Source organism: Aristolochia californica, unplaced genomic scaffold, assembly GCF_029961685.1.
Source record: "Aristolochia californica isolate CCGP_79_NKW_82.1479 unplaced genomic scaffold, dmAriCali1.0.hap1 SCAF_3, whole genome shotgun sequence".
Lineage (NCBI taxonomy): Eukaryota > Viridiplantae > Streptophyta > Magnoliopsida > Piperales > Aristolochiaceae > Aristolochia > Aristolochia californica.
In genome coordinates, this window is record NW_027181992.1 from 5519394 (window position 1) to 5536593 (window position 17200).

At 37.4% G+C, this 17200-nt stretch overlaps 3 protein-coding genes across 3 annotated transcripts; 2 read left to right on the top strand and 1 right to left on the bottom strand.

Moving 5' to 3' along the window:
• Positions 1-260: 260 nt before the first annotated feature.
• Positions 261-2013, bottom strand: LOC137959135 (serine/threonine-protein kinase Aurora-3-like). The gene is made up of 7 exons (XM_068806457.1): positions 1905-2013; positions 1725-1820; positions 1399-1641; positions 1188-1283; positions 877-1091; positions 670-742; positions 261-590 (listed from the first exon to the last, which is right to left on the bottom strand). Exons 1-7 carry the CDS (start codon positions 1923-1925, stop codon positions 492-494), a joined length of 843 nt encoding a protein of 280 aa, XP_068662558.1. The 5' UTR covers positions 1926-2013; the 3' UTR covers positions 261-491.
• A 392-nt stretch (positions 2014-2405) lies between these two features.
• LOC137959134 (aladin) lies at positions 2406-11839 on the top strand. Its single transcript, XM_068806456.1, has 16 exons — positions 2406-2458; positions 2582-2779; positions 2912-2967; positions 3594-3752; positions 8287-8401; positions 8526-8625; positions 8749-8928; positions 9083-9141; positions 9353-9440; positions 9550-9625; positions 9814-9913; positions 10111-10162; positions 10468-10605; positions 10704-10791; positions 10898-10967; positions 11598-11839. The coding sequence occupies exons 1-15, from the start codon at positions 2437-2439 to the stop codon at positions 10958-10960; spliced, it is 1494 nt and encodes a 497-aa protein (XP_068662557.1). The 5' UTR covers positions 2406-2436; the 3' UTR covers positions 10961-10967; positions 11598-11839.
• An 849-nt stretch (positions 11840-12688) lies between these two features.
• On the top strand, positions 12689-15899 carry LOC137959981 (large ribosomal subunit protein bL21c). Its single transcript, XM_068807419.1, has 6 exons — positions 12689-13135; positions 13332-13412; positions 14602-14703; positions 14773-14847; positions 15411-15487; positions 15587-15899. Coding segments are annotated over exons 1-6 (690 nt in total). The 5' UTR covers positions 12689-12781; the 3' UTR covers positions 15588-15899.
• Positions 15900-17200: the final 1301 nt, after the last annotated feature.

Sequence of the window (17200 nt, forward strand, 5' to 3'; positions counted from 1 at the left end):
GTGAATTACCAATGTTATGCAGGACTTTGTACTGATTTCCAGAAAACAAAGCCATAAAAACTATGAAAGAATGGTTTTCCCCATATGGGCAATGCTCTTGATAACCTGCAAGTATTTGTATCTGATGATTACCTACGTGTGACTGTTCCAGGAAGACTGTTCCAGGAAGACGAAAGAGTGTGTGATCAATCCCAAAAAAAAACAAGAAACATAACTTTCACAACCAACTGTCTGAAAGATTACTTTCAAGAGTCTTCTTTAAAAGGAAATGCGTCTTGTTAACACTATTCTGTAAGTTGAAAGAGTTAGAAATAGTATTTTCACAGAAGGTCATATCAGTTGCTGAGCTGAACAACTAATTTGATGCCACTGTGGCCTACAAACTACAATAGAAATCAATTGTTGGAGCCCTTTTTTCTCCTCATCATGGCAGGTTAGCAGTACTAATCGTACAGTTGCGGTTGCATCCTTTGGTTGTCGTCAAATGCATCTCAGCTACAAATACCTGATGGATCAGCATTTTCCACAATCCATGGGTGTTCCAAAATTTTCTGTAGGGGCAGTCTTTTTGCCGGATCTTTTACCAAAAGCTGCACATTCCAGTTATGAAATCGTTATTATAGACTCCAGCTCGCGTAGAAAGAAGTACATGGGGTTCTCAAATAGTACCCGACTGATGAGATCCTTGGCTTCCGTAGAAACTTGCGGACTAGATGGGAAGCTTAGATCGATATGCATTATCCTGCAACACGATTACTAGTTCAGTAGCATCCTTTTTAGACTTACACACAGGAAACCAAGTCAATAAGAGGCACCCAGCTTAACGTGTACTGAATTAGTCAAGAGAAAGAACAGAGGTCATGGTTCTCAACTAACCTTTGGAAGGTATTCCTCTGACTCTCAGCTTCAAAGGGTGGGGCGCCGTAAACGAACTCATAGCAGAGGATGCCCAAAGTCCAGTTATCAACGGTGTTATCATGTGTTTTCTTCTCCACCATTTCGGGTGCAAGGTAGTCTAAAGTACCACACATTGTCTGTCTCTTCATTCTCGATTGCACTGACCACCCAAAGTCTGCTATTTTAACCCGGCCCTGCGACCAACAATCCAAATCACAGGTTAACCTAGTTTCCGATACCAATCCTCTCACTTTCGCTCTTAAATACGTAACCGAATGTCCATCTGGTACCTGGAAATCTACTAACAAATTCTCAGGCTTGATATCTCGGTGAATAACATCCTTCTCGTGACAGTAAATTAAAGCTCTGGTAAGGCTGGCCATATACTGCGTTCAAAGAGCAGAAAAATTAGAGAAGGGAAAGCTGAATTTCAGAAAGCTGTTTGTCAGTCCAACAGCACAAGAAGAAGAAGAAGAACTGATTAATGTATAACTGGTCTACCGTTGCAGCACGTTTTTCCGGGAGGAATTTGCATTTCCTGAGCTCTTTGAAAACTTCTCCTCTCGCTGCGAATTCAAGAATCAGGTAGATTCGTTCCTCATCATGGAACCAGCCGAAGAGGCGGAGCACATTCGGGTGTTTAAGGCTGCTCTGGATCTCAATCTCTCGCTTCAACTGGTGGTAAATGGGGTACTTCCTAAACTGTTGCTTGAATATTATCTTGAGGGCGACTAAGTATTTGCTCTGAAATTAAGGCGAGATCCACATTTCAGATTCAGAAGAATGGAGAAAGGAGATCAAACTTTTGAAGCATCAGAGGATCCTACCTTCTTTTCTCGGGCCAGATAAACTTTTCCAAACTTCCCTCTTCCAAGAGGCTTCCCGATATCGAAATCTTGCAGCCTCCATTTTGGGAGCGGTTCCTGGAGGAGGAAATCGAGGGTTAGCTAAACTCCGAATCAAAACGAAAGGGATAGAAAACATCGATGCGACAAAGTTGAACTTACGCGTTTCTCTGGCTTCACCATGGAGACTGCAGACAGAGGCCTCCTCTCCCCTCTCCGTAGAGCCGAAGCTTGATCTTCCTCCTAAGGCTCTGAAACGACTGGTGCAGCAGGCGGTTTCATCCTCCTGGGCTCAGTTCAAATTTCAGCCAACGGTTCTTTACCGGGTATGCAGGTTCTCTCTCTACATACCTACAAGTGGATGCATCCTGGCGGTCCGCAGTCTCTTTTATGCTGTGGATTTTCTTCCTTAACCGGTAAAAACAGGTTTCCCTGTAGAAGACAAGGAAAGGGTATCGAACCGGACAGACATAGGATTTTCCGGACCGGGTTAATCACCCAAACTGCCCACAATCCTCATTAACTATATGGGGTCAAAAATATTGATTCACGTTTAATGTGAATTAATATGTCGGTCCAAATCAATCTGATCAATATTTTTTAATATATTTTATTATAACCCACCAAATACACAGATTATACCGTCTCCTAGCTTATCATATACAGATTTGATTCCAAGAGAAGGAAAATAAGGATGCAGACAGAAATTACACCAGGTATTATCTCTATTCTTATAACTCTTTGCAAGGGTTCTTGTCAAAAAAATGGAGTAATACAACCGAGCAAGAACAAATTGCTTCCAAGAAACCATCCTTATTACTAATTTTGTGATCTTGTAGATGGCGGTACTACCAATTTGCGCAGAAGGGGGTATGCAGGTAATTTCCCTAATGACAAAGCACATAGGTTCAAAAGCATCTTCTCCGTGCGCCTATTTCAATCAGACATCACTCTCCGTGCTCCGTCTTCTATTCGGAAAATGCAGTGCCTTCCTGCTCCTGGTTTGGTCACAGTTTGCGAGATTAACCGATATTTGAGTAAGTAAAATTCCTTTGCGCATTCGTGTTTTTTGTTTACCATTATTGTGTTTTGATGCGTTTTTTGTTGCGAGAGTTCAGTGATTTTGGTGACTATGTTTTCTTTCTTTTGTGGGTTTTGAATTTCTACAGTTGCGGCAGAGTCTCTTTCGGATGAACAAGCGAAAGAATCTTACGGAAACATACTCGTAAGTTGGGTGGATTTTTCTTTTACGATTTCCCTAAACTGATAATTTTCTTTGGGGTTCAATGTTGTATTTGTTTGTCTTGGATGTGTGATATGTTTCTGCCTTTGAGGTTATTATTTTTTTATGACTCTATCTCCATGGTTCATATCGAGGCTGTGTTGCGCGAGTGTCGTAAAGTTTCTACACCATATGCAGTAATTGATGGGGAATTTGATTTTAGTGCTTACGTTTTTCTTTCGAGAAAAGAATAATCGAGCCGCTCCATCCAGATGGTTCAGGAACTTCGATGGATCTTTGTTGCCCTTGTTGGAGCCAACGTCTCATTTTTCAGTCATTGGCATTGCAATATTGTAACAGTTTGATCTGTAAATGTGAATGGTTGGTTAATGAATCATCACACAGCTAAGGAATTTGTGGTTCCATTTGTTAGTTGATGGCTATAGAAGTCCCATAGCTTGTTTAAGTTCAAGGAGGCTAGTTTTTCAGTTTATCTTCATGCATCCAAAGATGCGATGTTTATTAGCGCTTGTGTGAGGACCATGCATTTGTTTTTCAGTTCATGTGTTTGTGGTGCACTTCTTCTTTTTTCCATTTTCAGGCAGAGGGTGATTGTTTTATTTTCTCAGGGAGTTGTATTCAGCCCTGTTCCATTTCAGTCAGACTTTCTCCTCAACACTGAACAGGGCTCCGAACATGGAAGTGGAGAGAGCTCACGTGTAAGTGGCTTAACTACACTTCAGAAAGGCTTTTTGAGGTCCTTCAAGTGGTTTCTTCCTGCTAAAGAAGTGAGTTGGTTGATTCTTTATTCCTTTTTCATACACGGTTTTTACCTCTGCAAACGTTCTATTTTAATGAAGTGTCTGATAGCTATTTGATTTGATATGGTTTTAGCTTAAGTTTATCATGATTTCTCTAAGCAATATGTTGGAATATAAAACCAAGAAACCTGGCGACTATGGGATGATGCATAGTTTGTTTCTTCCAATCAAAGTAAATGGTATTTTGAAATAGTTGTTTTAGTGTCATATACATATATTTATCAATAAACCATGTATTCATTCTTTTCTAAGTTTATTATAATCTTGTATGATCTAAATACAAAGATAACATTCAGTTTTTTGTAAGGGCGGCCTATGCATTTGCAACTAATGTTTCATAGGCAAAATTCAGCGCAACAATATGCATGGAATTGATTACTTAGTTACGATATTATATGAGTCAAATTTCAGCAACCTTGAACTTGAGAAGTTTATTCTTAAAGAGAAAGTGTACTGAAAGACAAGGAATATGAAATTGAATGGTTTGAGAATAGGTTGATTCCAATTCGAGAAGGAACAAAGTCTCCTTAAGCTCTGAAAACTAAAAGTAATTGGCTTTGAATTCGTATGCGTTGAACTTGGCCAAATTGTTCTTTTTGTTAGCATAAACTCGTGGTAACAACTGATTGAAATGTCCTTACACACATACTAGTTTAAAGTCTGCTAATAAAACATCAAAATAGATTGACCCCCCCTCCCCCACCGCCTTGCTTGCATCGAAGAACCTTGACCTCAAGGTTAGGACAAAAATGGATATTGCAAGCAGAAATGCCATTCAGTCTCCCATGTGGTATCGAAATCAGGAAGATGCTTCCACTTCACCAGTACTTCAGTCTGTAGGTGCTAATTAACATTAAGAGAATGCTGTGCGGCTCCTTCAAGAGGAAGCTGTTATCATCCCATTCATTGTGGAAGAGCAGAAGAAAAACCACCTCCCACCTTCTGAGTCATAAGCTGATTTGGTGGAGTAAGGATGATCAGTGCAAAAAAGTCACATACTTTGTCAATCTGCTCACCACCACTAAATTGAGTGAATGACCACGCACAACTGGTGTTCTCTCTATGAAAACCATAGAGATGTCTTACCAAATCTGCTTGGGTATAGGAAGCAGTTGTAATAGTCCCGAAGCTGAGGCCAAAATAAATTAGTGCTAATGCGCTTGTATGTCTTGAAATCAGCTTCATGTTTTATAGAAATAGAAGAATGAAATTCTACAAGTATTGCCTAACAGGGAAGAGCATCCTTGGGCATATATAAAACTGACTCACTTAGAATTCTTTTTTGTGGCTGTTGGTACACTATATGAATCAACTCGAGCACTTTAACATCCTGCAAATATTCTACCCGCCAATTATCCTCATAAGCTGAAATGTTGCCCAAAACCAATGGCAATAAACAAGGAAAAGCTTCGCGAGATAGAGCATCCATCACAGAGTTTTTGGTATCCTTCCCATATACAATCCTCGATGCTGCTGCTGCTGCTGAATTTTAGAGTGGAAACATGCAAGAGAGAGGAGAGATCGTGGGCACAAGATAGAGAAAAAAGAGGGAAAGAGAGATCTTGTGTGTCTTCTCCCCTCAAGACAAACTTATATTTCTATAATTGGTTTCCTAATTAAAATCTTATCTAACCTCAATCCCCGATTACACCCAAGCATAACTTTCTAAATAAAATGACATGTAAGAAGTAAACTAAATAAAAAACTAAAACTAGAATCTTTTAACAAAATAGTTCTCCTTCATGTGCTTCAAGTAAGAGACAACTTTCCCTTTTCTTCTTTGAGTTGCTTCCACTTGTGAAACTTGTTCTTCGTAAGCTTCACCTTAGACTCCATAAAACCAATTTCTTTGACAATCCCTCCTTAAGTTGGAGTTGGTAACTTTAGCTTGTATAGAAACATTTTCTCTGTCTGCAATCTTCAATCGCCCATTGTCTTCAAGGCCTTATGGCTGCAAATTCTTCATCTTCCATTCTCCCCAATACTTGGATGTTCTTTGATAGTTTGACACTGATGACCAACTCTAATAAAAACTACCACAACTTGTGAAACTCCTCATTGTAAGCTCTTGTCAACACCTACTTCCTCCGTACTCCTCCATCTTCTTCTCCTCGTCAAACTAGCCCAACTTGTGCAAATTAATATGAGAAGAAGAAACATCACTCCTGGTCACTCAACAAGACTCCAAACACCGGGATTCCTATGTCAAAGAAGAGTTAAGAGACACCGGCCTACCGACTTTTAAGGGTAGCACTTTGTTCACTCACTTTTAATGATGCTAAACAGCCTAATTAAACTCGATTGAAGCTGGATTTGGGCACACTCCTGCTCCACTAGGTAGTATATCTATGGGCATTGCTTTAGAAGTGATGAAAAACATAACCAATCAAAGAAATACAACTAGAGTTTTCAAAGCCTATCCTTAAACATAAACTTGGATGTTGGCTCTTTCATAAGACATTCATACTTAGACCATTCAGCCTACCATGGATGTGCACAAGGAGAGAACAATGGTGACCAGTTTTTGATACCAAGGAAGGCCACAGAGGAAAATTTTGATTAAGCCTAACTAGGAAACTTAGCATGATGTGCATGATCAAGAAGCATTAGTAGACACGATCAGACCTATTAGAACACAAGCTATGCATTGACGGCTAGTTGTAGGAAAGAAGATGAAGCAACCTTCCATCAAGGAACAAAGCAAGGAGCAACTCACACAACAAGGTTAACAACCAAGCAACCTATAGTAGCAAAGACAGCTAAACTTACAAAGAAAATAGAAAACTCTTGATACAAAGAAACTTCTCAAGAACATCTCAGACTTGTAAATGATAAAGAAAAGATTGGAAAGTTGCTTAAACATCAGGAAACTAAAATTTGATAAGGAGAAGACATGTTAAGTGCAGGAAACATAGCAGAGAAACCAGGAAACAATTGAAAGATAGAAACAACTGCAATTCTCTTGCTGTTGTCCAAGAGAGAAACTAGCATACGTAGAGAATTTTGCTACTTTGATGTGAGACAATGAAACACAAACACTGACTATAAACATAAGACAATAAGAGACAGTAAAAAACTCCAAAACTTAAAATGAAAGACACTCATGATAAAGAACTTATTTTTTCTTCCTTTTTCTTCTTCTCTTTCTTCTTCTTCCTCTTCTTCTTCTTTATCTTCTTTTCCATCTAGGATCATAGCTACTTTAGTACCATGTGAATTTAGAGTGGAAGCATGCAAGAGAGGAGAGGTTGTGGGTACAAGGAGAAGAGAGGAAACGGGAGGTAGAGATAAAAGATGGAAAGAGAGAACGTGTTTGTCTTCTCCACTCAAGACAAAGTTTATTTATATAATTGAGTTCCTAATAACAATCTAATTTAACTTCCCGATCACCCAATTACACTCGAACATAACTTTTTAAATAAAATAATATGTAAGAAGTAATCTGAAATAGGAAACTAAAACAGAATCTTTTGACAAAATAGTTCTCCTTCGTATGCTTGAAGTAGGATACATTTTTTCCTTTTTTTCTTTGAGTTATTTCCACTTGTGAGACTTGCTCTTCATGAGATTCACCTTAGACTCCATATATTGAATTTTTGGAAAAGGGAGAATAACTCATTGACTTGATTCTAACTAAGCACAATGAGCCTCTATCTATAATAGAGGAAATAAATATAATCAAATTACAATTAAACTACCCATGACCCAATTACATCCAAAGTCAAACACTAAAAGACAAGTCCTAGAACAATTGAATTGTTGAACTTCACTAGAAGACTAACATAACTAAAACACGTTTAATTGAGACTTCTGTGAAACATCTTTCCCATGAGACTTCTCTTAGATTCCACCATATTAATTTTGGCTCTGTGAGACTTTTTGTTGTGAAAGTCATGTAAGACTTTCATACCTGTTCTTCAACACTATATAATCATCTTCTTTCACACAAATGTCATAAATGTGCCTTTGTGGTCTACATGAGACTCATTGGGTTCATATTGACACTTGTGAGTGAAATGGCTGCTCTAGACTGCTTTGGTCCATGTGTATAGGGTTTTCAGAAGAGTTGACTCCATGATGGTATTTTGTAGAAATTAGATGTTATGAATGAGTTTTTTTTTCTTTTGTCCACAATTATGGAAATATATTATTAAAAGGAGGAAGATAGATAATATTCCTTAGGGAAGAGCCACAAAAAAAAAAAAAAACCCAACTAGAGATTTAAAGAAATAGCGTATCCAATTAACTGGAAAATGTTCTCAAAAGATGCAAGTTGCCAATTGTGAAAGAATTATACCATTTATATTTTTATTAGTCAACCAAAATTTTTAACTATCCATTTCTGTCATTATATATATATATATATTTTTTTTGAATTATGAGAACTCTGTCACTCAATTTCTTCCAAGTAGGAAGTAGGAAAATATGATTGGAACATGTTGAATTAATTCTTCTAGTTTATTGATCAGAACATGTACTTTTCTTCTATTTACACCTATAGGCAAGTTTGCCGACTGAGGTGAATCTTCAAGGAGTCAGTTGGCACCATCATAAGCACATCTTAGCATTTATATCTGGTCCAAATCAAGTAACTGTACGTGATTATGAGGATTCAGGTCAATCATTTGTGTGTTTTTTCCCTGTCATTGTTTTCTTTGTAGTGAGACCTAGGATTTTAACACCATATCTTTTTATTACATCTGACATATATACTAACAACATCAAATTAACTATGAACAGAAGTCAAGGATCCCTGCATTTTGACAAGTGAATCCCAGAGAGGCGTTAAAGTGCTTGAATGGAGACCAAATGGTGGAAAGACACTGGCTGTTGCATGCAAGTAAGTACCATGATAACCCAACAGTTTTATTATAACTCATTCTATTTTGCAATTGTTATTATTTTGCGTGACTGTTACCACTTGGTTTCTGCATGTAACTGGATTTGTGTTTCAACTCTTTAGGGGTGGAATTTGCATTTGGTGTGCTTCATTCCCAGGTAACACAGCACCGATAAGATCAGGAGTTGCCTCTCATATGGGCAGAGCTTCCAGGGGCTCAGGTGTTTGGTGGACCATGGTGGATTTTCTTCAAAACCCATATGGCGAACAAGTCAGTACTCTCTCATGGAGTCCAAATGGAAGATATCCTTTTCACTTATTTTTACATTTAAATCTCATTGGTGTTTTGATAACCTTTTTATGGGAAGAGTTACTGTAGTTAAGTACTAATTTTCACTCAATCTCTAAACAAGGTTCTGTGTTCATTTGCATGTCTAATCCTTGACAATTTTTTCACATATTTGGCATCTGCCTCCTTTCATAGCTCATCCTTCACCATATGGGATGTTGCTCAAGGTATGAGAACTGCTTTCTTCTTTATGCAAGAATAGATATATCTTCAGTTAGCTGACTGCAATTTTTGGGCTAAGTGGCAGTTTTTCTACCTTTAACAAGTAAAAAATAATCTCATATTACTTTACTGCCTATTGATTTATTACATTGGAGCACTCTCTCTCTCTTTTCAAAAGTACACAGTAGTTCACAAACTTTTCCTCTAAATGTGCAGGGGTAGGGACCCCTATTCGACGTGGATTAGGTGGCATATCAATGTTGTCGTGGTCACCGACTGGAGATTATTTTTTCACTGCTAAGTTGTATGTATGATTACATATAATGTTAACTTTGTGGTAGGCTCATGTGGTTCTTGTTCACTGGAGAATTCTCTGTTAATTTTACTAAATTGAGAATGCATGCTTTTTGTAGTGATGGGACATTTTATTTATGGGAGACAAATACGTGGACTTCAGAACCTTGGTCTTCCTCTGGTGGATATGTCACTGTTAGTAAAGGATTCACTAAGTTCTTCATAAACACTTGTTTTTTCTTGCCTATTTTTTTTAAAATATTATCTGCTACGCTCTTTTGTCGATTTATATTCTTGTCATATTTTGTGAATTTCTTGCCAATTATTCGTTTATGTTTCTGTTGGTCCAGTATCTTCTTAGTCTTGCTGTTTTTCTCTGTCAGGGAGCCTCATGGGATCCAGATGGGCGCATGATATTGCTGGCTTTCTCTGAATCCACAACATTGGGTTCAATTCACTTTTCATCAAAACCTCCTTCATTGGGTAATACAAGTGTTATCTTATAGCTTTTTGTGGTTATCAAAAGTGAATTTCCTAATACTGAGAGCCTTTATTGATTACTGAGGCTCTGCAGCTTTTTTTCATTTTACTTATGTTTCCCAATTTATGTTAGATTGCTTCAATTAGTTCTAATTTGTAAGTCAAGTGGAGTTACAATAACCTTTTGATCTCCTGTTTAGATGCACACCTTTTGCCAGTTGACTTCCCAGAGATAGCATCCTTGACGGGCAGGTAGAGATTATCCTATCTAAGATTTTCATTATCTTTTCTTACTTGCTTAATCAGTTTTGCTTCTGAAGAACAGAAACTTTGACTTTAAGCTTAATATTAGATATAGCATCAATAATAGTCATCAATCTATCAGTTCCCAGCAGCCAGACCGACTTAGGTTTAATAGTCCAACAAAAGATATAGAACTTCCAAGTTCTGAGTGGATTTTGCTGACAAGTAAATTGATGTATTCAATGTGCTGGCACCAATCTCTTCCCCTCATAACTTCTTGATAACTTAGTCCTGCTATGCTTTTATCTATGTAGTGGTGCCATAGAGAAGATAGCATGGGATGCTTCAGGCGAGCGATTGGCTTTATCATATAAAGGTGGCAATGAAACCTATGCTGGACTTGTTGCAGTATATGACGTTAGACGTAGTCCACTTATCTCCGCTACTCTTATGTATGGCTACTTAATGCTGATTGTTGCTTGCTTCCTCTCTCTCTCTGGGTTTTCTTCAGTAGGTTCTCTACTCACTGTTTCCCTCTTAAATGTTTTAGTGGATTTATCAGAGGGCCTGGTGAGAAACCATCACCTCTTGCATTTTCCTTTCATGACAGATTCAAGCAGGGACCTATCCTATCTGTGGTATGAGCTGAAGATACTTTCACTCTTGTACAAACTTTGAAGTTTATTGTGATGTTGCTATTTCTTAAACAAGTGGAAACTTTGCTTTTGTGTTTCTTTCATGCAGTGCTGGAGCAGCGGCTGGTGCTGTTCTTATCCCCTGATATTTCGTTCACATCCACTTTCATAATATTAGGGTACACTTTATTTGAATTCCACCTATTGAAAATTGTTCATTTTTCATTTTTGCAATTGTCAAGAAGGCACTTTGTTACAACCAAATTAGAAACTTGGATCATTGAGTGGTTCTTTGAGACTAGGCGCTTGTTTGAATGATGTGACCAGACCCTATTTAAAGGGATAAGACAGGCCTCCCCATCAGTGGCACCATTTGTGGAGTTCACTTACAGTTTAATAGTGTTAGTCTTGCATTGATGTTGGATTAGAAAGATGATATGTGTATTACTTGGGAATAGGCCTCTTAACTTGGCTAAGCTATTTTGAGATGAACCCAACTTTAGCATGGTATTAGAGCAGATGCTTCTATGTTGACCTTGTCACAAAATTGTCCATATGTAGGACCTATACAGAGGCCTCACATGCCAAAGGGTGTATTAAACTAGTCCTATATGGGATTACAAAAAAAATGTGCTTATTACTTGTGAATAGTAATCTTTAACTTCAGCTAGTCTTTGGGATGGACTTGGATCCAACGTTAACAAATACAATAATTGGTCTACTTCTAATGTAGGCTTTTTCTTTATTTATCCTACAAATAAAGTATTTTTTAGCCACTGATATATTTTTCTTATATTGTCGATGTTTAGGTTATAAGTTTAGCAGGTGAAAGAGGTTGAAGATGCACCATCAACGATTTCTATTTGAATTGTGATCATGGTAGCCCTAGAGAATGTTTAGATTTCTTTTCTTTAACAAGGTTCATGAGGTGGCAATATGTATCTGGAAATGTAACATACCGGCTGTATAGGCCACAGTTCATCTGAACCATATCATCCAATATGTACGAGATTCTATGAAATGCTTGATACCAGTAAAGTGAATCATGGGTTTTGCCTAGTTTTCTTCATGTCTTATCCTGTAAGCGGTGTCTCTACTTTTTTAGCGTATTCCATTCATTGCCGGGATAACCTTCTGGTGTAGGTTGTCGAGATGGATTCACATTATTTAGCCAAGAAATGCTGATGTTTGTGAAAAATGGCCATGGTTACGTTTTTTTGGGTGATATTATTGTTGATTAATGCCTATCAGTATGAAAGCTAAAAAGGAAACAAAAACTATTGCTGCAGGCTTTTAGCAGATCCGATTTTACAAAGTAGAGGTGGGGTGAGGTGAAGGGGAAGCAGAGCCTGATGTTGTTACACTGCAAAGCTTTTACATGTGTTGATTCAGCTTGGCTGTTTTGAAGGTGTTTTTATCTGTAACATTGACAAAAAAAAACCAGAGAGTTTCAGTGAAGACGAGGAATGAAAAAAATAAGTTACCTTCGGAGCACAGGAGGAGCTCTGAGGGACATCAGAACTAGGGAGAGAAGAAGATTCAACAAGGAAGTCTACCCCAATTGGGGTTGCACTCTCTCATTAACTTGAATAAGAGCTTAGATTGTCCTTGTCGCTTTACTCAAGAGCTAAGAACATAAGGAACATAACTTTTTAAGTTCTAACAATGAGTAAAGGAACGCGTCTCGGCCTAAGCGGGTCGGTTGGGAACATGGCTGGTGTCGGAAGGATCTGGCCAACGAACCAATGAGTCCCGAGTCGGCTCTAAATTAGTCTGTAGTTCGAGTTGGGCTCTGAGTCCGAGTCGGAAAACCCCGGTTCGGAACCAGTTGAAATCGCGCTGGATTGGGGAAATTACTGCCCCGTTCTTCGTAGATGAGGCCAATTCTGTCATTGTACAGTTAGACTGATAAGATAGACGAGTGAAGGAGACTACGGTAGCGACTGCAACGTAGTGCAGAGAAGCTTTGCTTCTCTTTCTCGAACGAGAAGCGATGGCTTCCATGACCCTGAGTTTCTCGACGACTCCTTCAACAATATTGTCACCGGCATCCAAGGCGAGGCAGATTCCGGCATCTGTCTTCTTCAGAAACAATCTCAATTCCATCAGTCTAGCCTCTTCAATTCCTAGTTGTGCTCCTTCTTTAGCTCTGTATCAGAACTGGAGGATACCCGTCTCCGCGGCTTCTGAGATCTCCGAAACAGAGGAGGCATTGGTCGTTGAAGCGGATGAGGTGTCGGTTGTGGACTCTGAAGCTGATTCAGATTCTGAACGCACGACGAAAACGGATAAGAAAAGGAACAGAATTGAAATACCCAAAGGAGATGAGGTTTTTGCTGTGGTCGTGGTGAGTTGAATTTCCTGTTGATATTTCTCATCATTTCTATTGCTTGTTGTTGGAATGTCATTCATTTGCATTGGGATTTTTTTTTTTTTAAATAACTGCCTCGGTATTTATTTTTATAAATTTTTTGTTGCGATGTTTTCTAGTATTTTTCTAATTAGTATCTAGTTGAATTAATTAATGTTTTGCGGATTTTTAGGTGGGGTCCCGTCAGTACATTGTCTTTCCGGGCCGCTTCATCAACACCCAAAGGCTCAAAGGTGCAAATGTCAACGACAAGGTGAAGGATTCTACATTCCGGTTTTTTCTTTGCTGTGATTTTTTTCTTTATTGCTTGCAATGCATGAAATTTTTGCTAAAATATGGATTCTTTCTGATTTTGACTCCTCGACTTTTGAAAGATAGCCTTGCCAATCCTCACATTGTTTTATTTCATTAAGATGTAAAACTAGTCTGCTCTTTTGATTTGCTGAAACTTTCACTGATGATTGACATGGATAGCTAGTCACTTGATTCTTACTGATAGCAAAAGTGGTTGGTTTGTATTCTTAGTCAGCTCTTTTTTCTGGACTACAATATTCCCCTCCCATATTCTGTTCTCTCTCCTTTGTAATTGATACTTCATTTAGTGTTTTCTGAAGCTTGAATTAGTGGTTGCTGGTGGAATGATAAACATTTCTATTGCATCTGGGAATTGTAGTAATTCATGGCTGTCATTGGAATATAAGGTAGTCAAGAATATTCTCTTCATATGGTTGACAGCAGAAACTTTCCTTGGGAACATATCAAAAAGTAAGTTGGCAAGAAGAGGATAAACATGTTTAGGATTTATCGATAATTAATTAGAGATTTACTAAGTTTTCCTGTAATTAAGCTTCAGCTGTCCGCATTTTTGTGGCGTCCTCTGGGAAGGAGTTTTTGGGCAACTATGTTGACAGTTACTTTAGAAGTTCTAGGGGTGAGATTCATTATTACATCATGTTCTAGCCTTGGTCATAACTGTTGGAAATGATATTTCCAATTTTGTAGAATGATTCAATAGTTGCAGTCTTCAGTCAAAATTGTAATAGTTGCAGTGGCTTCAGTACATCCTGGATTAAACAATATCTAAGTAGTGTTATGAAATGAAACGGAAAAAGTTTGCAGAGTATGATGTTCAACTGATCTTTGAAGTTTGAACTTACTAGTTCAAGCAAGGCTGTAAATATTTAAGATGAAGAGCATAGAGTCCCATTTTTTCTGGAATTTTTTCTATAATTCTATATTTCTTCTGTTCACTTGATTTCCTGGAATATTCAGCAATTTATTTGTGGCTTTTCTTCTTGTTAATAATGTTTGAGTCAAATACAACAAATTGAGCTGAGTGCTGTAAAAACTGATGATTGCTACAGTTTCTTCATCTTTTAATTCCTAATAAGGTTGTGTAACACTTAAATATAACCATTTATTTGATCAAATTTCTTCTGCAGATCATCCTGAACAAGGTTTTACTAGTGGGATCCAAATCAAAAACTTATATTGGAAAGCCAGTTGTGACCAATGCTGCAGTGCATGCAGTAGTTGAAGAGCAAGTGAGTTCTCTGCTGCTGACTGACAAAATTATTTTTTAAGCCTTAACACTCTGTCTTATTCTTGTGCAGGCATTAGACAAAAAAGTAATTGTTTTCAAGTATAAGAAAAAGAAAAACTATCGAAGAAATATTGGTCATCGACAGGTAACGAGTACTATTAATATTCTTTACTGCATTATCAGTCAACTAAATGTTTTCTATAACTGCACCAAGGATCTTGCGATGAGGACCTATCTTTTTATATAATCCTGATACTGGTTTAAGGATTGGTTGATGAGAACCTATCTTTGTATATAAACCAAATGCTGCCTCCTTTAAATTACCTTTCATTAAATTTAAAATGGGTTGGCTTTCATATTATACTGTATTTCTGGATGGATGATTTGACCATTGGCTGTTGTAAGTTAAGATTTTATTTTTCTGAGATTGATTCCAACATATAAAAGTCTTCTCTGCTTGAACTGCTCCAACCAAACTCTCAATCGAAGACAGTAGTATTTTTGGGTTCTTGAGTAATTCTTCGTGAACAGTTGCGATAGTAAGTAGACAATTGTGTTGAATCATCACTTCATACCATGACTTATAACAGTGTGTACTGAATAGTTCCGTACCAAATCAAGAACTTGAACTTTTTGTTTTCTTACTTATAGATTGGCATTTAAGCACCAATCTCAAATCTGAATGGTATTGCTGAACTAATTTTGCAGCCTATCACCCGCATTAGGATTACTGGCATCACTGGTTATGAAGACTCACCAGCTGTTACTCTTGCTGCTACAGCTTAGTATGGATCTATCATCTCTATTTTTTGTCTTCTCTTTTGTAGCTCACAGGAATGTTGTAGAGACTCATGTAAATTTGTTGCAATGCAAAATATTTGCAGGGGATGTGAATTGTACTGTACTATTTGCTTTTTCCTGCTGATCCTAGCCTCCTAGGCATCGAGAGAAGAGTTTGTGGTAAGACAAACTTTTTCTGAAACAACGTCTACTGTGCTATTGTTTGAGCTGTTGCATTTAATGCCATTGCCATTCAATCGTTTAGATGTCAAATTTTACGAATAACTAGAATGGGTAGATTGTCTCACAGTCTACTCAGATCCGATGGGAAACTGGATTATCATCAATGTGAAGACAAAAGTAGACAAACTGTGTTTTAGTAGTTGAATGAGGAATCATCCTTCTTTTTTTTTTTTCTCCCCCTGACTTTGTTTTTCATAATTTTAGGAAAAGAGTGAATCCATAGCTGAATCTTTCTGTTTTTTTATTTTAATTTCCTTAAACCTGCAAGCTTTATCTTTGTCTCTAAAAGGGCCTCTAGCTTTTTAAAGCCTTCCAACCAAGTCAGTTCTACTTACATTATAATATATTTTTAAAATTAATATTTTAACTAATTTTTTAATCATTTTTTTAATAGAATGTAGAGATCAATTTAATTGGAAGGTTTTTTTTTAAGAGATCATTTTTTGTTAATAGAATGGAGATGGGTTTTAAAGAATCCGACCTAAGTCCAAGTTGGACCCAACTATGGGTGGCATAAAACCAAGCCGGTTCGCAAGCGGCTCGAGCTCGGCTCGATTCAATTCGATTTATCTGGATCTCGAACTGAGTTCAAGATCTAGATATGGCTCATTTGAGTTAACGAGTCGAACTCGATCGGACCATGGTTCTATTTGAAAGCTTGCGAGCCGGCTCGTTAATGGGCTCGAGAGTCTGGAGCAGGAGAGAGGTGGGGGGGGATGGATTCTTCCTCCCCTTGCCAGCCACCTTCATCGCTACTCGATTCGATTTCTTCCCCCTCTCATTTGCCTTCGTCTTTGTTTTCAACACAACCGTCATCCCTGACAAAAGTTCCTCATCGGTGCCGCTAGAGCTTTAGGGACTATTAGTGTTTCATGTTTTTTTGAAACATTTTTTAATTGGAAATTCTTATTAAAAATCATATAATTTTTTAAATAAGATTTTCCTACCAAGATGGGCAAGAAAATCGTATAGAAAAATTTTGAATAAGTATTTGACAGTTAATGTTGTAATACTTTTAGTATGAGGCAATTTTCATATAGTATAGTAAAATATTAGATTGATTATTAATTTTTAGGTCCATTTAACTTTCCTAAGAAAATTTTAAAATATTTCTTATTATTTTCTAGTAATTCACTAATATTAACAATTTTTTTTTTTTTTTTTTTTGGAAATATGTAACCTAGGAAAAATATTTATAGTTTTTCCTAGAATATAAATTTTCAACTAGGGGCACTTAGGAGGCCATAGTAAATTTATGGCCAGATTCAAAAATTACAAAATAAGCAAGACAACATTTGGGGTAAAAAAGATATTGGTGTGTTTTAATCCATTATCAAGATTCAATCCCAAACCTCCCCAATCATTATTTTTATAAAATGTATGCATAATTTTATGTATAATTTATTTGATATATATTTTATATATAGTCTTAAATGTAGGTTAAGCTCGAACTTGGCTAAAGCTCAAGCTTGAAG

Coding starts and splice junctions, on each gene's coding strand:
- LOC137959135 (XM_068806457.1), bottom strand. CDS start 1,925: ATGGTGAAGCCAGAGAAACGC. Junction 1,092..1,187: donor ATTTGTTAGTAGATTTCCAG/GTACCAGATGGA, acceptor TGTTGGTCGCAG/GGCCGGGTTAAAATAGCAGA. Junction 743..876: donor CAGAGGAATACCTTCCAAAG/GTTAGTTGAGAA, acceptor ATCGTGTTGCAG/GATAATGCATATCGATCTAA.
- LOC137959981 (XM_068807419.1), top strand. CDS start 12,782: ATGGCTTCCATGACCCTGAGTTTCTCGACGACTCCTTCAACAATATTG. Junction 13,136..13,331: donor AGGTTTTTGCTGTGGTCGTG/GTGAGTTGAATT, acceptor GCGGATTTTTAG/GTGGGGTCCCGTCAGTACAT. Junction 14,704..14,772: donor ATGCAGTAGTTGAAGAGCAA/GTGAGTTCTCTG, acceptor ATTCTTGTGCAG/GCATTAGACAAAAAAGTAAT.
- LOC137959134 (XM_068806456.1), top strand. CDS start 2,437: ATGCAGACAGAAATTACACCAG. Junction 2,459..2,581: donor GCAGACAGAAATTACACCAG/GTATTATCTCTA, acceptor GTGATCTTGTAG/ATGGCGGTACTACCAATTTG. Junction 8,626..8,748: donor ACACTGGCTGTTGCATGCAA/GTAAGTACCATG, acceptor TCAACTCTTTAG/GGGTGGAATTTGCATTTGGT.